This window comes from Otolemur garnettii, unplaced genomic scaffold (genome assembly GCF_000181295.1).
Source record: "Otolemur garnettii isolate 467f Iridium unplaced genomic scaffold, OtoGar3 scaffold00010, whole genome shotgun sequence".
Lineage (NCBI taxonomy): Eukaryota > Metazoa > Chordata > Mammalia > Primates > Galagidae > Otolemur > Otolemur garnettii.
The window spans coordinates 10,849,920-10,870,994 of NW_003852405.1; the positions used below are offsets into that span (position 1 = coordinate 10,849,920).

At 37.5% G+C, this 21,075-nt stretch overlaps 1 protein-coding gene and 1 non-coding gene across 4 annotated transcripts in view; one reads left to right on the plus strand and one right to left on the minus strand.

Moving 5' to 3' along the window:
* Window positions 1-2,590: 2,590 nt before the first annotated feature.
* On the plus strand, window positions 2,591-2,693 carry LOC111723376. Its single transcript, XR_002771936.1, has one exon. It is a non-coding gene; the product is annotated as a U6 spliceosomal RNA (small nuclear RNA).
* Window positions 2,694-11,165: 8,472 nt separating this feature from the next.
* The window catches only part of SNX7 (sorting nexin 7), a 96,315-nt gene continuing 86,405 nt past the window's right edge, over window positions 11,166-21,075 (minus strand). For 2 of the 3 annotated variants that reach the window (XM_003784128.2, XM_003784130.1), the window contains one exon: window positions 11,166-11,596. In XM_003784128.2, coding sequence (XP_003784176.1) covers window positions 11,519-11,596 — 78 coding nt within the window. In that variant the 3' untranslated portion in view covers window positions 11,166-11,518. The remainder of the gene's footprint in view (window positions 11,597-21,075) is intronic. The other variant, XM_012801647.1, reaches the window with a different exon arrangement.

Below are 21,075 nucleotides of genomic sequence, written 5' to 3' on the forward strand. Positions count from 1 at the left end.
ACCCTTTCTCGTCCATTGGCTGCACAATGGTTTTCCTTCCCTTCCTCCCAGGCATTAAGCTTCCCCCTGTTTTCAGGGCCTTCTTCATATTTGCTGTTCCGCTCAGCTACAATCTACTGTGCCTTTCCTGTTTGGGTTGTTCTTATCCTCTGTATCTTCAGTTGTCCTTGCACGTCTACTCAGTTTAGACTAGATGCTCCATATTACTCTCTCTGAGGCCTGATGATATCATAGTGCTCTACATAATTTGCAAGTATTCATTGTTTTGGGTGGAATTGTGCCCCTCCCCCCCCCAACAAAGGCTATTACGATTGACGTTCTAACCTTTGATACTGCATAACGTGACTTTATGTCAATATTAAGTCTTCATAGAAGTACGCAAGTTAACATGAGATCATTAAGGCGCAACAGTAGACACGTGACACTGTGTAAAGGGGAAATTTGGACGCAGAGACATAAACAGAGGGAAGGCCGTGTGAAAACGCACAGGGAGAAGTTGGCCAAGTGAGTGGAGTCAGGTGTCTATAAGCCAAGGAATGGTCAGGAGCGACTGCTGGCAAACACTAGAAGACAGAACAGGCCCAAACGCTTTCTCTCCTAGAGCCACGAGGGAGAGTGTGGCCTTGCAGACGTCCTGGTTTCCCATTTTTAGCCTGCAGAACTGCGAGATGACACGTTTCTGTTGTTTTAAGCCACCACAGTTTTGTTTTTTCAATTTTTTTTTTTTTTATAAAGCACCTCTAGGGACTAATCCATGTACTAATTGAGATTTATCTATTATTATTTTATGATACCTCGCTTATTAAACTTTTAGCTTTATGCAGGCAGCTTATGCCACTTTCATTTAGCATTACGGTTTACAGCAGAACAAATGATGGTGCCCGGCACCCCTGAGGAGTGGAATATGTGCAGAGTTAGTGAATCCTTGAACAAGTGGCTGTATGGGTGATGATATTTTAATGCAAAGGGCTTCAAAAGATTTTAGAAGCTCAAATGGATCAAATAAACCAGGTAAAAACAATAATAACTTAATATTAAAGTCCCTAATCATAATACCTCAAGCAGAAAGAGAAAAATTGTGATGCCTAATTATCAAATGCATCATTCAGGCAGCTCTCACTACTTATTAAATTGCATGTTGCAGAACGATTCTCCTTCAGAGGAGAAAGCTTCATTCTTCCAATCCCATCCAAAGATTACCCTGCTGTGTTTTAGAATAAAAAATACAATCTCTTTACTCTCCATGAGTTACATTCAGAGAAGTACAAATATGAGTTCAGATTTTCCCTTTTGAAGGTATGTCATTACAGCCTTCAAGAATTTCATCTGCTCAAGTGGGGGCAAACATATAAATAGCTGTCCCATTTTTCCAGGGATCTCGTCGCCCACAACCTCATGAACATGAACATAAAAACATTTTAAAACCTGGGGTAACCGTGGTATGTGAAAAGAAGAGAAGGGGATGAGGTATGTGGGCATTTTAGTCAGGTCTTTCTATTAATTACTGTACACAGAAATGCACCACTAATGCTCACACACACACACACACATCCATAAACTATAATATGAACCTATGTTTATATTCACATATGATAAGCATTGCATTTTGAACTTTTCTTACTATGACATGCCTTAGTAAAGGTCACCATTATTTTGCCTTATCTCAGGATTCACTTATGGAGAGATTGGAATTTTCAAGTATTTAATAGGTGACCAGGGGAAGCTCAGGCAGAACGTGATACATTTTTTAAATTCAAAGTAAGTAGTCAGGCTGGGCATAGTGCTCATGCCTTTAATCCTGGCTCTTTTCGAGGCTGAAGAAGGAGGATCCTTTGAGGCCAGAAGTTCAAGACCAGTCTGAGCAATATAGTGAGACTCCCATCTCTACCAAAAAAAAAAAAAAAAAAAAAGTAGCACCAGTCAGCTCTTTGCAATTTATTCTTATATCTTACACTTTCTAGCAATGTAGATCTGGCAGATTAATTTCCCCTTTCCACAGATGGGAAATTGGGGCGTAGAATAGTTAACTCACAAGCTCAGAATTTTAAATGCTAAAATGCCTTTTATTTTTACAGTACAATCAGAATTTAATTCCAGCTCTCACAACTCGGAGTTTATCCAAAACCATTATTTTAACATGTAGGAACATGATGTCTACATTTATAGGCTAACTATCAGAATTGGTTTGCTGGAAAGAATCTGTTTCCAGAGAGCCTTCATTTTTCTCCCAAGCTGGGCTACTCATGGTTTACATTGCTGTAACCCTCCCTATGGTTAAAAATAGCTAGAAATTGGGAAAGTTTTCTCAAAGTGCTTACGAGTTTATCAGTTCCTAAGAGTTACATGTTTCTATTTCAGATTATGTAACAGTCAAATTGAATTTGCTCTATGGGGATAAACCTATGTGTGCTGTAAGATAGACCTTTCCAGGAAAACAATTATGTCCTCCTAAGATCCTTTATTTTTTTAATGTTTAACTTACATTGCGGCCTTTTTAAAGAAAAATAAAAGGAAATGAAGTGATTTTTCCAAAGGTCACAGAAAGAAATGTGAAAGAGTCAGAACATAATCCAAAGTGTGACTCCGTTGCGCGCTCAGGCAGCACATACGCTAAAATTGGAAGGACACAGAGAAATGAGCGGGGCCTCTGCACAAAGGATGACGCGCTAATTCAGGAAGCATCTCATGTTTAAAAAAAAATAATTAAAATGCAAGTTGTCTTTAAGGTTGAAGTAAACAGCAGACTTTATATACATTATCTAATACATTCTTTCAGCATGTGCCTTCCCGATAACGGTATCACGTTGGTATTTAAACTTTAGTGTTTGAACTGGAAGCGTTAGCATCCCCCAGAAGCTTGTTAGAAATGCAGAACCCCAGGCCCTACTCAGACCTACTAAATCAGATTCTGCTTCTTAACAAGATCCCTAGGCGACTGGGTGGGTGTCAAAGTTTGCGAAACAGTGGTCTATGGAACATGGCTGTTGGAAAATGACCTGCGTTATGCTTGAGCCATTATTTTTGAGTTTGGTCCTCATGGACAAAATAATTTTTTCAAGTTCCAGTTTCCTCATGATAGAAATAATGGTACCTCTGCTTCTGCACTGAAAGAAAGTTTAAATGAGGAAATGAAAAGAAACAGATAATGAAATGGCACATAAAAGTGACTCAATAATTGACAGATATTTTATATAGTGACATATACTTAGATGGCATAAGTTGAGTATCTCTCTTAAAATTACACTTACTTTATGCTTATGATAGGGTTGGAATACCTGAAAAGGATATGCCTCTTCTTTTAAAATAATTAATCAAATCGTGGAATCAAATATTGACATCCCAATCAACGTTTATATTCCTTCTATCTTGTACTCTTTAGCCAAGACCTTTTCAACCTTTATTCAGATGTTAAAAGTACTGATAGCTTGAGGTGTGTGTCTGTAGGGTAGGCAGGTAGGGAAAACGCTGAGATTTAAGCGTTTATTTAGGCCTTCCTGGGCTTAAGGTAAAACACAACAAACTTACAGAAATATAATCAAATTGATCAAGCGGGGTGGAATGCAGATTCTGATCATTTTTGGATTTCATCAACTGGTATAGTTACAAAAAAAATGTAGGAAAAGAAACTCAAGTATTAGTCAGGATGAGTCAAGAAACTCATGGAGCATTAGTCTCTGTAAAAAACAGAGAGAAGGCACAGATTTATTATAAGAAATAGCCTCACACTATCATGGAGACTGACAAGTCCTGATATGTATAGTCAGCAAGCTGGAGTCCCAGGACAGACAATGGTGTGATTCCGTCCAGTGACTGGCAACTGCGGGGCCAAGGAAGAACTGATGTTTCAGTTCAAGTCCAAAGCCAGGAAGTAAGTCAACACTCCAAGTTCAAAGCCAGCCAGGCAGAAGGCTTTCCCTTTCACTCAGCTGATCTATATCATTCAGGCCTTCAACTGATTGGAGGTAGCCCACCTACATTAGGGAGGGCAACCTGCTTTACTCAGGCTATGGATTTAAATATTAGAACTCTTCTAAAAATAGTCTAATGGAAAGATCTGACAAAATATCTGGGCACCCTTTGGCCTAGTCCAGTTGACACTTAGCCTCCACAAATGGTTTAACTTTATGCTTTGCCAAGTAAGGACACTACTATTGTCATTCTCTTGTAAAAGAAGAGGCATATCCATACCTTTAAAAAGAGGGGCTTAAAAAGATACAATTTCAGAAAAATTTGTAGATAAAATTAAGTTTGGCCATATGAAAACTGGAGTGCATTGGTCCTTAATTTTCTCATTTTTCTATGGACCAAAGTAAACCCTGCCAGGATGAAACTATTGAGATAGATGTCAGGGAGCCTAGGGAAATGGATAGAGACCTCTGCTAAACTCAGAGATGACGTGAACAGGCCTTGATTTTCTGGTTGTGCCAGTGAGAAGATGGAAGAGGTGATGAAGTAGAGAGGGCAGTCGTGGGGGAGTCACTTGCTCCTTTGACCTGATCTCTTCTCCTGTGATAAAGGTTGATGGAGATAACATTAGGGTCTGGTGTTGAAATGCCGCATTCCTAGAATGTTCAGACTAAGCAGATCTGTGAGGTGACAGAAAAACAACAAATCTCAAGAGTTTAAGCCTCGGGGACCTGGTGAATGCTGCTGCTGCAGACAGAACATTTTGAAATCGTACTGCCCCTACCAGGTAGTAGTTCTGGTCTCTCTATAGTTCTAAGAAACCCCTGACTGTTCCTTTCTTTTTCAGAAGAGAAAGAAAACAGGATCAATCCTATTTAAAAGCAAAGCAAAATAAAATAAAATGGCAAATTAAGCCCTATGCAAAATACCTGGAGAGAAGGAAATAAATGGGAGTTAACACTATTGCTTCAGCTATGAAGGTCTTGTTGACCTACTGTATATTTGTGAACGTTTTAAAATTAAAACAAAAATCCTCTTGTCTGACCCAAGTTCCCAGAATTAAGAGGTGCACTGTTCAAGGGGAGAGTCTAGCAACAGCTGATTAATTACAAGATCAATTACAAGATGCAGTCACTTGAAAATTAAAGGTGTTTAAATCCCATTTTTCAGAGACTAGCTTGGCTTATGATACCTGGAAATAGAAAACAACTTTCCACACAACAGATTAATTTTATTCTTAATTTTCAAATCTTCATGAAACTGTATATTGAACTTGATCTTCAGTTGATAATGGATGTAGCATTCTTTCATTATTCTATACATGTTCATATAATGATATATTTGAACATATGTGTAAAAGATCACAGCTTTGTCACTCAATATATTCTTCACATCAGTGTGCTTTCAGGGAATCTCAATTCAGTATTTTATAGCATAGGAAAATATCTTCTGTACTGAATTCTTTATTCAATTAAATGTAATGTAAAAGTTTTTTGTTTTTAATACAGATGCATGCACTAGCAATTCTAATTTCAGTTTTGTACTATTTCTTAGCTAATGGAATTATGATTAACTTCCTATGTAATGATATGTGCTAGATTAATGGGATATATACACTTTAATCTCTAATACATACTTTTTTAAAAAACTATTTTTATATTAACTTTTCTTATTGAAGAATTTTAGACACAAGAATAGCGTTCATAAATGCATTTACATTTTGAATAGATAAAAATCTACATTCATGTAAAATCACAGCATGGACATGTAATATAGGCCATACCCTGGTTACAGATGGGATATGGTCCTGAGAATGTCTTTAGATCAGGTTTGTATGTGACTCGGATCTCTGACGGACAGCACATACACTGTAATAACAACAATATTATAATGGCTTAATGAGGTAACAATAATAAAGTGAAATACTATAATAATAAAAATGCCCTTGTACTTTAAAAAGTTACAGAAATGATTGTACTCTTTCTTTTAATCGAAATTAACAAAACAAGAACAAAATCATACAAAATGTCTGCATATGAGATAGGAGCAATTTCAAAAAAGCTTAACACTCACCTGATGTTGCACTAACACTAGGCTCATAGGAATGTTACACTTCTTTCACTCTTCTAACCAAATCAATAAAAACCTTCCCATTGTTTCAATAATTAGTCCATGCCAATATTTAGTAATAATCCATGCTTTCCACGGAGGACTATATTTCATGGGTTCCATTATTCTCACTTTATTCTTCATAATCCTTCTGGTAATCGAGCAGCTAAAGCCTAACCAATGAATGACGGCCCCTGGCCTTTCTCTGGATGCTTAATGATTTCTACTTTCATTTCCATTGTCTTCACCTTTCTCTTCTCTGCAGGCTCACCTGGACCTGCCGTGGACTTTCACTTTGCAGGAACGGTCACAGGGTGAACACAGACTCAGAAAATCACATAAAAAAATGAGGAGAAAAGTGATGCTTTGGGTAGGTGACCATATCAACAATGAGACTAGTGCTGGGATAAAGCTGTTGCACTAATGAAGTGCTTACACCATGCGGTTTGGTTTACATGTGCAGAGGAAAACTAGGAAAATTATTAAGTATTATTATTATTTTTTGGCCGGGGCTGGGTTTGAACCTGCCATTTCTGGTATATGGGGCTGGCACCTACTCCTTTGAGCCACAGGTGCTGCCCTATTAACTTAATTTTTTAATTACAAATTCTCCTGATGGGGAGACTTGGGAGCTGGTTTGTAAGTGTGGAACACCGATGTGCAGCATCAGCTGTAGCCTGCAGACCACCTGTATATTAGTTTACCTTCCCCAATGTCACTCTTTCTTCAAGGTCAAGCACCCTCTTCTTCTGGATGGTGAACATCTAACATGTGGTTGAATAAAAACTAGATTTCTCTGTGGCCATAACTTCTCTGTCTGCTGCAATTCCTGTAAGAGCAGGAACTGACCTTGGCTATACTGATAATAGCATCACAGCTCCTAGCCACCAAAATTGGCCGGGGACAAGGAGAAAGGCTGGTGTAAGGGGGGCTTGGCTGTACGCCACCAGGTTCTTAAGAGTTTAAAATGCATTGATGCTGGGGGCGATGCCAGTGGCTCAAAGGAGTAGGGTGCCAGCCCCATATACCAGAGGTGGCGGGTTCAAACCCAGTCCTGGCCAAAAACTGCAAAAGAAAAAGAAAAAGCACTGATGCTGGAAGAGCAGAGCTCTTTCCTTCCCACTTGCAAAGCTGGGCACTCATGAGCCAGGAGCTCCTAGCAGACGTGAATCTAGCCCAGGATTTCTCAGCTCAGCAGCACTAACATTTTGGGTCAAGAATTCTTTGTTGCCTGGAGCTGTCCTGTGCGTTGTAAGATGTTTAGTGACAACCTTGCCCTGGTCTACTAGATGCCAGTAGCATCGTCCTTCCTCCTGTACCAACCAAAAACATCTCCAGGTTCTGCTGTCACCTGGGAGTCCAGGTGGCCCCCAGCTGGGAAGCAGAGAATTAAGGTCTTGTAAAGAAAGCAGGAGTTAAGTGAAGGTATCCATTCAAGAAACCATTCAGAGATAGAAAGAGAAAGAGGCCTGTTCAGGCCCAGGTATGCCCAAATATACCCTTTTCTTTTGGTTATATAAACTCATCCATTCCTTTTCTTTCTAAAGTAGTTTGGTTTGTTCTTTTGTCAAGTATAATAATAATAATATTTCTGAAACAAAACGAAGAGAAGACAGGGCAGTATAAAAACTAATCAAACAATAGAACTTGATCAAAACCAGTATCGTGAATTTTGAAAAAACATATAAGAATTTATAAACCTCCATACAGCAAAGAAGATAAAGAAGCTGATTATGAGAAAGGTGATCAAGAGCGTAAGTGGCACCTCAGAGGTTACAGAGCAATATAAAATTAACCTCAAAATAGTCTTAGAATGGGAAGAAAAAGGTGGGGGAAAAACACATTTTCATCACGTCTTCCTGGGATTATACATAAGCTAAGTAATGATTTTTTAAAATTTCAGAATATTACGGCGGTATAAGTGTTTGGATTACATGAATTGCTTTTATGCAGTTTGAGTTACAGTTGTGTGCCCCTCCCCCAGATAGTAGTGTGCATTGTACTAATAGGTGTGAATTTACTCCCCCCCCCCGTCCCCTCCCACCTGCTTGCTTTCTCTGGATGCTTAATTATTTCTACTTTGGTTTCCATTGTCATTACCTTTCTCTTCTCTGCAGGCTCACCTGGAGAGTTTTACTACCATATGTGCACAGGGTATTGACTGATTAGTTCTAATTTAATAGTGAATACCAGGCTGTTTTGCCTTATAGTGTAGCTTAAAGTCTGGCAAAGTGATGCCCCCTGATTTGTCCTTTATGCTCAAGGTTGTTTTGGCTATTTGGCTTATTTTCTGGTTCCATACAAAGCATAGAATTATTTTTTCTAGATCTGTGAAAAATGATGTTAGTATTTTAACGGGGACTGCATTGAATCTGTAGATCACTTGAGGTAGTATAGACATTTTCACAATGTTAATTCTGCAGTTCCATGAGCATGATGATTTTTCCTTTTTTTCTATTTAAAGTGTGTGCATGTGAGTATCTGTGTTGTTTCTTGTTCTCTAGAAAACAAATGTTTTCTAATCAATCAACTGCCAGAAATTTTTAAAAAATAAGGAAAAATTCAAATTGTGAATGTGAGTTTCTCTACCTATAAACCAGACAAGTTAAGAAACACACAACCCAACTTAAAAAGTGAGCCAAAGATTTGAATAGATATTTCTCTAAAGAATATAAATGGCTAATAAGTCCATGAAAAGATGCATCAGGGAGCTGCAAATAAAAAGAATGAGAGATCACTTTATACTCACTAGGATGACTATAATAAAAAAAATCAAATAATAACAGGTATTGGTAAGAACATGGAGAATTAGAACCCTTAAACATTCCTGGTCAAATGTAAAATGGCACACCCACTTGCAAAACATTCTGGCAGATCCTCAAATGGTTAAACAGTTATAATACGACCCAGCAATTCCACTTCCAGGTATGGGGCAAATAGAAGTGAAAATGTGTACACAAAAATTCACACACCAAGGTTTATAGCAGCATTACTCATAATGGTCAAAACTGGAAACAAGCCACATTTCCATCTCCAGTGACAGAGCAGACAAATAGATAAAAATGTGATATGTCCACACCATGGAATATTTTTGGCCATAAAAAGTAATAAAGTATTGACAAACATTACAACATAGATGGGCCTTGGAAACCTCATGTGACGTGAAAGAAAGCCAGTCACAAATATGACATGATTCCCTTAACATGAAATATCCAGAATAGGAAAATATTTAGAGACAAAAAGCAGATTTGTGCTTCCTCAGGCCTGGGGGGCTGGGGGCTGGGGGCTGGGGGGTCTAAGAGCTAAAAGATGTGGGTTTCTATTGGAGGGGATGAGAAAATGGAATAAAAGTGAATAACTATGAACAAGAAAGTGGCTACGTAAGTTACTGTAGATTCATGCCCGTGGAATATTGTGCAGTCATTTAAAAAATAGAGCTATTTTTTACTCTGAAGGATTTCTACAAGGTATTCTTGAAGAAAGGCAAAATAACATCTCACTGTTATAAAAACTACAAAAGATAAAAACCATGTGTGTGTGTAGGTCTGTGCAGGTTACATGTATCATGAGCACGGTGGAATGTATGTGTAGGAAGGGGTGCATGCTAGGGAGCATGGGTCACCCCGGTGGCTGTGCATGTTGGGGAGCAGTCATGTGGATACAAAGGAGAGGGGGAGGGAAGGAATACAACGCTAAAGAGGAAAAGAAGGTGCTGAACTTAAAACACAATCCCCACCGAATCGTTGCACGACCAGACTGACCACCATTTCTCTGCCATGTCTTCTGAGCGTACTGTGTGATTTAACAGCCTGTGAGGGAGAGACTATTATCTCCACCTGTGCATTATCCCCATTCGAGTTTGAGATTATTATCTCCATTTTCTCCAGATGGGGAAACTGAAGTTCGGAATAATTTAATTATCTCATTTAATTTAATTATTTAATAGCGAGGGCTCCCACCTGAGATTTGTTTAGGCTACCAAGCCTGATTGTGCCACACACACACACCAAGAAGGTATGAAATGGTTTATGAAAAGAGGATTTCTAGGGAGAGCAAGCCTGGCTTCTCGGGCTGATTTGAAAATGGGTTGAGAGAGCTGGGAAAGGACAGGTTGGGGGTTTTATGGGAGTTTGGATTCCCACAGGCAGGAAGGGGCTTGCACGGTGTGACTTCCTTCCTGTCAGTGCCAACAGGAGGGAGCACGGGGCCTTCTCAGTAGCTTGCCCAGAAGAGGAACAGAAGGGAAAGACGGAGAGCTGATACTTAAAAGCTGTCAGCAAATATCAAGCAACAGCCTCAGATTTTTTATTACAAATGATGAAAAAATTATGAATGCCCATGTTTAAGAAAAAGGTTTGGTGTTATATCTGGATATGTGTATGTGATTCTCTTGTTTTAATTAAAACAATTTAAATGGCTAAGTTTTTTTCTTAATACCATTAAGTGATAATTGCCAAACTAAAGTCATGCATGTAACATGCAAGACCAGATCACTTAAATTTTGCTGAAAGTCTTGAGTAATATTTGTTTCCAAAAATTAAATAGCCAACATATGAATTTCTTCATATAACTATTTAATTCATGTTAACCACTCTGAAAGATGAATCTTATTAGAATGTAAGCTCTGAGAATGACTAGTGAATCTTTTTCATCACTTTAGGGCACAGATACAACTGTGCCTCAGAAGAGTAGAAACTTAATGAATGAGTGGGAAAAAAACTTGATAAACTTGATACATTTTATCTTAAAAACAAAAACCAAAAGTTAGATGTGATTTGTAAAGAGTTTGTAAGAAATACCAAAAAGTTGTATACGTCCTAGTGGTAATACGATTATTCAAGAGTTTCTATTGTTAGAACTCAAATAGCAATTTAAAATCTATCTTGGAATCGTTTTTTTTGATTGTGGAAAACAATTACTTTTAACACATCAAATTTTGAACAGTTATCATTAATGTTTAATAATGTTAAATCATTTCTTGTATTTACTTCGAATTCCTAATGGCAAACTCAACAGTATTTCAGAGGAAAGGATAATGAAATATAAGTGAACGCATGGTATACTTGTTAACATATGCAGAATTCATATCAGAATCTGTTTTAGAGGCTGGAGCTACCGGTAGGAAAAGAACATGTTGCAAGCGACCTTTCCATATTAAACTTTTTATTAAAACTGAGTCTTTACAACACTGTCATGTTCCACAGTCAAATATTTAAAAAAATTTCCATATGCAATTATTGGCACACAAATTTAAGAACATAATTATAATGAAGCTAAATCTCTGTATCTGTATATCAATTTAGATATATATCTACATAGATATATATCTCTCTCTTAATTTATATCAATGACCTGGAATACCTGAGTTTTCAAGTTATTGGTTTTCCAGATAGTAAAAAACACCCTCCATCCATTTCATAAAGGACATGGCAGACCTAGAGAGAGTAGCTTTGGTTGATAGATGCTGTCCCCAAAGATCAAACGGAAGTCCTCCTCCATAGGATTAAGGATTCTCTTCAGAGACTTCTTCCAAGTGGAGGTCGGTGTGTGATGTAAGGAATGATTCCCACGTAGCAAGGCACTGAATAACAGAAACATACCAAGAAGTGAGCAACAAGGGATCCCTTTTGGTGTAAAAGCATTACCAAATCCTGACATGTCTGTTCCTACAGCAATCTGCCATGCTCCTTCCCCGCCCCCGGCTTGCCAGAATCCTTGTCATTTTCTACATATTTTAGTTCTTAATGGGGGGTAGTTCTTGCTAAATATGGGAAAAACCATTTAACAGTGAAAAGATTAGCAAGAATTAGTGTGCTGAAATAATTCACTACGATCCCAGTGTCAGGAAAGAAACCAGAGCTCTACATTTTAGAGAAGAAGGTGGATCCCTTTGGATCTGAGAAGCAGGCACAGGCATCAAGGCAGAGCACTGATGAAATGTGCGTGCTTCAGTCCGATTTGAATCCCACTGCATCAGTGTGAGTTTGGGAACATGGATTAGCCTTTATTCCAGTTTCTTCAGCTGTAAATTGGGATAATGACAGTACTTACCACTATGGCAACTGTGAAAATTTTATATAGTCTATACAAATATCTACGCACAATGCCTGGCCAAAATAAATGCTCAGAAGTTAGCAAGTCTGATGGTCTGCTGGGAGTGGGATTAGAGGAATCCCACTTGGTAAGAATTGGTCATTACTGTGCCAAAGTAAATGAAATGGGATTAGAAGGGTTTGAAGGTGGTGGGGTCACCCAAACATAAACACGGCCTGCTTGATTTTTGTCCAGAGCTGATCCTCTTAATAGACCCCTCAGGTACTGGTATGAAGTTCATCTGCAGCAAAATTTTTTTCTTCTAAAACATACTTATTTTAATGCATTTTTAGTCTAAGTTATAATTAGCTAGGGAAGAAATTATGCTTTTTCTCAAATGAGGTTATGTTGCTATATATATATATATATTTTTTTTTTCTATAAATGAGGTCAGACAGTTAAGTTCATGAACTGATCTTAGAAAAAGTGCTCTATACCTCACTGCTGAATGTCATGATGCCCACCTTTGCAATAGTCCTCTTGGCCATGTGGTGACTGTAGTGATATTCAGCACTGAGGTATGTAGCACCTTTTCTGGGACGAGTTCGTGAACTTACTTGTCTGACCTCGCAGTATGCTCTGAAGCCAGACTAATTAATAACACTGGTCTTCTTGGCTAAACCACGTCCATGTCACTTTTTTATTTTCCTCTACTCCTTGTATGGCCTCAGCGTGTGCATTTCTGAAAAACGGTACTAAGTGAGAGATCAGAGATTTCTCAGACACTACAAAAACTCAAAATGTCCAAAGCTGCTAAATCACAAGTGTGCTGCATTCCAAACGCATGCCTGTATATATACGGGCGTGTGTGCACGTATATACACACATGCAGTGGTTTTCAAACTGAAAATTTATAATATGGGAAGTATTGTGCAAAATCAAGTCTTTATGAAGATGATATACAGCTATTTAATTATAAGATAGTCTCTTAGAAGAGCCTAAGAAATTAATCATACAGCCAGAAGATGTACATTTGCATGAAAATAGTAAAAAAAATACTGCTGTCAGACCTATTTGTCAAATAAAAAAAGATACTGGGTAAAAAAGTATTTATTTTGTGATATGTTTATTTTGAAGGCCAGGCTTAGAGTAATGCAGATCTCATTAAAATAGTCACTTCTATTAAGACTTTAAGAAATATTTTTGCTTTTTGGGAGCCAAGTATGCTCCAACCACAGTCACTGTAATGAATCTGTCTGGGACTTGCTTTTCTCCTCCAATAAATTTACCAACTTTCTGATATCTGCTTACTCAGATATATAATAATAATAACAACAACAACAACCTGTCTCATAGGGATAGAGAAAAAAATAAGAGAGGAGAGTAGGCAAGGAGTGGGTAAGGAAGAGAGAGAGAGACAGACAGTTTTACAGGAATGAACTGGTAAGACTGACTTCCTCGTACCCAGCACAACAGATGATACCAGATGTCTTTAAATAAATACACCTAAATCACTATACCCATTAAAGATCACAAAAGACATTTCGCATTTAATATATTTTTCTATTTTTGGTTCCTAAAGTAATTTATAATTGTCCAAACTATACGTGATTTGGAGAGTGGCAGGGTGGGGATAAAAATCCATTCATTCAATAAATATTTTTGAGTTCTTAAAATATGCCAGGCATGAAGATACGTATTAGGAAACAGACCTTGACTTCATAGAAATGTGATTTAGTGAGAAACACAAGTAAAAGCAGATAAAAGCAACAGCAGAGTCCATAACATTATAAAGTATGATGGTAGTGAACAGCGGTTAATCTAAGTTAGAACAGGGGGTTCTAACTAATGTTTCCTCGTGCAAGTGATCACTCAGTTGAGACTGAAAGATCAGCAGAAGGTGAGCCCCATACATCTCTGCATGTTTGTGGAAGAGCAACTTGGAAAAAAAGTAGAGTGATCAAGGGTGGGCCCTGTGGCTCAAAGGCGTAGGGCATTGGCCCCATATACTGGACGTGGTGGGTTCAAACACAGCCCTGACCGTAAAACTGCAAAAAAAAAGGGTATGATCAAGAACTTGGGCCCAGGATTTCTGCTGCTAAACATGATGGTGAGACTGGGTTAGACTTTTCTGACTAAATAAATAAACAAGGCAGACACAAATTAAGTGAAACAGTGGTTTTCATGACCCTGGACAATAGGAAACAACAGAGATTGATCCCTGAGAAAAGAATCAAATGTGGCAAGTCCTAGGGTTATCGTCATGGTAGGGGCTGAATTCTGTTCCCTAAAAGTCACATGTTGAAACTCCTAGCACCTCAGATGTGACTTTAATAGGAGCTAAGGCCTTTAAAGAGGGAATTCAGCTAAAATAAGACCAGAAGGCTGCGCCTTCACCGAATCTGAGTGGTGTTCTTATAAGAGAAAGAGATTTAAACACACAGAGAAACACCAGAGATCGGAACAAAAAGAAAAGACCACGTGAAAACACAGCAAGAAGGCCAGCGGGGGCCTTAGACAAAATCACCCTGCTTATGCCTGGTTTGATCTTGCTTCCAGAATCTGTAACTGGGAGGAAAAAATTGCTGCTGTTTAATCCACCTGATCTCTGGTATTTTCTTACGACATTCCTACCAATCTGATATATCAGCTCACTGCCTGAAGATAACTTCCAGGCCATGGGGAAGGGAGAAGGACTTAGATATTATCTGGCTCACTCCCTCAGTTGAAGAGATGGAGCTGAGGGTCAGAGAAAAATGCAGCAGGAGTTTGTAGACCAGAATACCAGAGAAGGGAGAGGGCACAGAGAGGAAACCTGGAGATGTGCACGGGGCGTCCCATGAACGCTCAGCACAGCACTGCATGTGGGGAACCTATCTGAGACTGGAGAGGAAGCCATAGGAAAGCGTTGAACAGCGCCCAGCATTCTCAGAGGGCCTGGAACGGTGCAGCCCCACATCAAACAGACCATACAATCACAGCATTCATGAGATACTGGGTAGAATACATGGAGGTGTCTTGCCTCAGTGTGGGAAATAATTATTCCTAGACTAAAAGCTAAATTGTTAGGTGCCATCGAACAATTTTTAAAAGCAAGACCCTAAAGATTCAAACTGTTTCCAGATAACGGAGTCTCAGAACAAAGATTAAGAATGGTTATAGGAAAACAAAATACCCAACATACAACGAGGTAAGATTCACAATGTTTGACATCCGATTAAGATTATGGGGAATGCAAAGAAGCATGAAAATATAAGCTCTAATGAGAGTAAAAATCAACCAATCAAAACTGGCCTGGAGTTGACAAAGCTGTTAGAATTAGCAGAAAAGGAAATTAAAACCATTACTGTGCCTGAGTTTCAGATGCTGAAATTGTTAAGAAAGGCCTGGCCTAAACTGAACACCTAGAGCTGAAAATTACAGTGTACGACATGAAATATACCCTGGAGAGGATTAACAGAATGTGAAACAATGCTTAGAAGAACAATTCCTATGAAATAGCTAAAACACAAACATACACAGAAAAAAAGAATCAAACAACAACAAAAGAAATAGCATCACTGAGCTATTATAACTTGAAATAGCAAAATGTACATGTAATTAGAATCGCTAAAAAGGTGAGAGGCAGAAAATGTATTTGAAAATAGAAAGGCCAGTATTTTTCCAAACTGGATAAAAATAATAAAATCCATGAACCCCAAACCTAAGATATAAGAAGAAAAATTCATAAAGCCACTCTATAACCAAATTGCTCAAAACAGGTCATTAGTAAAACATTTAAAGAAGTCAGAGAAAAGCAATAATGTTATGTTGAAAGGAAGAAAAACTAACAGCATTTCTCCCCCAAAATAATATAAGGAAGACGAAAGAGGACCAATGTCGTTAAAACAATGAGAAAAAATAAATACTGGGAATCTGGAATTCTATGCCCAACAAAAATATCTTTCATAATCAGAGGTGGAATAAAGGTGTTTTCAGGGATACCAAAGGTACAAAATTTATCACCAGTAATCACACTAGAAGATACAATTTTTTTTAAAAAGTTCATCACAGATACAAAAAATGAGACCAGCTAAAACTATAGATCTATACGAAGGAATAGAGAACATGAGATATAATAATTATATGCGTATATAATATAAACTTTTCTTATTAGTTAAATTTATTTAAATATAATTGGCTACTTAATTAAAAATAGTAAGAAGATTTTGTATAGCTTATACAAGGTGGCCATCAAGTTCAAGTGCAACTTTACACCCACCTTATATATGAGGTTGGATAATTAAGTTTGTAAACTCATTCTAGAAGAAGTGTGACATACCTCATTACTGAATATCACAACCGTCCCCATCTATGCACTGTTGCCAGGGCCTACTCCACCTTTCAAAGTAATTTTGGAATGACTTCTTTTCTAGAATGGCCGTCACAGCTGTCGTCATACAAGTTCCCATAATTAAGTTCATAAACTTGTCCTAGAAAAGGAGCTACATACCTCACCGCTGAAAATTGCCACAGTCACCAGATGGCCAAGGAGGGTACTTTGAAGGTGACCATAGTGATATTCAGCAATGAGTCTGTAGTAGCACTTTTTCTAAGATGAATTCATGAACTTAATCGTCAGACCTCGTACATACAAGTAAAATATGTGACAGAAATAGCATGAAGGCCAGGAGAAAAGGAATGGAAAAACATAATTATACATTCTTGCATGATAAATAAAGTGGCATAATATACTTGAAGATAGATTACGATAAATTTAAGATACGTATAATAAATCTGAAGGTAAATACTACAAATACAGAACAAAGGGTTATACATAATATTCCAACAAAATATGTCAAATAAAACCACATAAAATTGTTTATTAATCTAAAAGAAGGCAAAGAGGAAAATGGGAACAATGACCAAAAGGGACAAATAAACACCAAACAGCAAGGTAATAGACTCATGCTAAACATACCAATAATCAGTTTAAAAGTCTGCAAATAGCATAAACATACCCAGGAAAGAGGCGGATTGTCTACTGAATAGATTCATCTGTATTCTGTTTAAATTTCTTACAAACATTTTAAATACAAGGACATAAATAGGTTAAAATTAAAAGGATGAAAAAATAGACAATAAAACACTTGTCAAAAGGAACATTAGAATAGCTACATTAACAACAGAGTATAGAGATTTCAGAGGAGAGATCATTATCAGAGGTGAGGAAGATCATTCCATAATTATAAAAGGGCCAATTCATCTGGAGGACTTAATTTGAAATGTTACATGTAATGATAGGGTTTCAAAGTACATGATACAAAAACTGACAGAAATGCAAGGAGAAACGCAAACCTACAATTATAATTGATTCTGATATCCTCTCTCAGGAACTGATGGAACATATGGACGGTCAGCAGTTAGACAGAAGATTTGAGCCACCCATCATCAAGTTACCTGATCTTGACAGAATAAAAGTGAAATACACACTTCCTGTTGTCTAAACATACATTTATCAAAAAAGACCAAATCTGGGGCTATCCAAGAAGTCCTGATACATTCTAAAAGGTCTAGTCACATGAAGCATATTCTCATCATAATGGAATTAAAGTAGAAATCAGTAATGGAAAGATATATGAAAAATCCTCAAATACTTGAAGCATAAATGGGACAGTTATGAAAAGCCTTGTATCAAAGTAGAGATGAAAATATTTCAGATTGTATATAAAACCAGCACATTGTACTCCATAACTGTATGAATGTACACAGCTATGATTTAATAAATAAATAAAAGAAAAATTAGAAAGCATTTTGAACTGAATGAAAATGAAAATAAAATATACAGGGTGGACATAAAGTTCCTGTGCAATTTAAAATAGTTTAACACAGTAAATTGCACTTGAACTTTGTGGACACTCTGTATTGAAAATTGTGGTCTGCAGAGTGGTACAGTACACACTGGAGACTCCGAAGGGGTGAGGCTGGAAGCAGAATGAGGGAAGAAAAATTACCATTTGAGTGCAATGTACTCTATAAACCCTGGATATCCCTACTACACAATTCATCCATGTAACCAAAAACCACTCCAATCCATAAATCTACCAAAATGCATGAAAACATTTTGACATGCCACTGCAGTAGAACACAGTCCCTGGAGCAGGAACCCTCAAACTTTTTAACCAGGGGGTCATTTCACTGTCCTTCAGACCATTGGAGCGCTGGACTGTGGGCCCCAGGACCAGTTGGCTGCTAAGCAGGATAGGCAGCCGCAGCAAAACACCCTGTGGGCTGGATAAATGTCCTAGGCAGGAAGCATATGGCCTGCGGGCTGTAGTTTGAGGACTCCTGCCCTAGAATATAGGAATATTTAGCACCAAATGCCTGTTATTAAAAATGAGGAATGGTCTAAAATCTATGACTTGGGCATCTACATTGAAAACTAAAAATCAGAAAAGATGAGATTGGGAATCAATGAAAGTGAAAAGGAAAAAAATAAAGAAAAATCAGTGAACCTAAATGTTGATATTATGAAGAAATTTATGCCCATACATTTGACAACATAGATAAATGGACCAATTCCTTAGAAGACACAAACTACCAAAACTTAACTCCAGAAGAAAGAAATAACCCAGATGAATCCGAGTGTGTAACAAAATATCTTCCCACAGAAACAAAAAACATTCCAGGACAAGAAGTCTGTGTAGGTGAATTCTAGCAAACATTTAAGGAAGAAATTATACTAATTCTGCATATTCCAGATAATTGAAGATACAGGCATGCTTTCCAACAAACCCACACCTAAAACATTACATAAGAAGAAAATTACATGTAAATATTAGTCATAAACACAAGAGCAAAAGTACTAAACAAAATTTTAGCAAGCCAAACCCAGCAACCAATATTAAGAATTATATATCACGTACACACACCTATTATGAAATTAACTTAAACCTTTTAATATGAAAGCTATAACCTGATAACAACCTAAGGATACGGGGAGGAGGAGGGAGGGGGGAGAGGGTGGAGGGAGAGGGATTCGAGGGTTCACTTCTGTGGTTCATCTTACAAGGGTACAAGTGAATCTTTCTATGAGTAGAATATGAATGTTTTAACACAATACTAAGAAAGTTACATGAAGGCTATGTTAACCAGTTTGATGGAAGTGTCTTGGATTGTGTGTGAAAACACTACACTGTACCCCCAAAGTGCATCAATGTACACAGTTACCATTCAATAAAAAAAAAAAAAAGAAAAAAAAAAAAAAAAGAATTATACATCATGACCAAATGGGGCTTATCCCAGAAATACAAGGTTAGATAAACATTCAGGTATCAATCTACTGACTATATTAAATGCAATCTCATCTCAACAGACACAGAGAAAGCATTCCCCCAAATTCTAGCGTCCATTACTGATTCAAAAATCTCCAGCAAATTAAGAATGGACTTCTATAAACTGAGGAAAAACATGTACAGGTAACGTCATATGAAGACATGAAATAAATACTAGCTGTTATTAGTATTTTATCACATTGGAATGCCAAGAAAAAAGAAAGAAATCATAACACAGCTTTATAAATATTCACAAAACTTTCTACCAAATTTTGTGTATATAAAAAAAGGAAATTAAAAAACTAAGATGTAACTGTCAGAAATATATCCATGATGTTTACAAAACAGAAAACTACTCTGGGTTGGGAGGGCCGAGAGAGAACAGAACCACACTTCACATTTGGGGAGAGTGCTCTGTTTCCCTTCTTTCTGCGAGAGCTCTCTGGTCTCTTCTCTGCAAATCCGTAGACAATCTAGCATCTGTTACCCCACAGGGAAGCCCAAGGCAATTCCTGCTTTCTGACAATAACATATCTTTTTGTTACCAGCAAAACTATTTAAAAAAAAACAAAAACTTCTGAATGTTTTCAAGGTAGAATTCAAAATGAAATTCTGAGCAGTCTGCTCTATTTAGAATACCTGTCAAATAAGAGATGCAAATGCACCAAAGATGGCATTAGTCCTCAAGGGAACAAACCTCTATCACTGTCATGCTCTGCTTCCACTATGCTAGTTTAATTAAGGTGTAGGTAGGGTATTCGGTAGGCACTCATGCTGATGAGTGTGTGTATTAACATTTTTTGTAAAAGAACTCTAAAACATGGTAAAAGAGACAAATCAGCTATTTAACTATCTCCTTACCATCCTCCATAATACAGAAAGAAAAATGATGTGTTTTGAAATATAAAACATTACAGCGCCATTAGTATAGAACAGCCACAGAAATAACAACTGCTATATTGAAATGAATCCTTGGTCAGGCATTATGCTGAGTGCTTTAAATAGATCACCTTCTTAACCCTTACAATGCCTCTTACGAATCCTGTTCTACCAATGGGAAAGCTGAGATTCAAATGGCTTAGGTATGTTTATGATATTACAGATCTCATAAATGATACAGCCGGTATTTATTCATCCACACATGGAGAATAACCAATCTCTTGAGTTATACCAGGCTACGTTTAATACGTTGCAGGACCATCAGATGAGATGTCTTTCTTTTACACAGTGGAAGGAGGGGAGGGCAATTTTAGAAAGGAAGGTTGGTATGAAAATGTTATGACTGCAGGGGCGTTTGGTAAGATCAGATTTTAGGAAAAAGCACACACAGAAGTTCACTGTATGGAAATCAATTTCCTCAGATCTCATGAAAATTCTTTATGTGTTTCCAGGAGCACATAAACACTTTGAAGACGACTGAGTTAAGACACCCCAGGCACATGGTAAGTGTTCAGTAAATGCAGGTGACTATAGAGAAGGAATATATTGAGCAATTGATGCTAAGATGCTGGTCATCAGAAAAACTGTATTTTTCTATCTGAATACCAATCAACAGATATCCTTGATTTCTACAGCTCTCTAAATTTGTTGATGTTAAGTTTTTCCCTAAAAGCTGGATCCCCACTCATGTTGCTGAATAGTAAGATTTCTGGGTCTGCAAAACTGAGAATTTGTTCTTAAACTACCCTGTTTCCCTGAAAATAAGACACTGTCT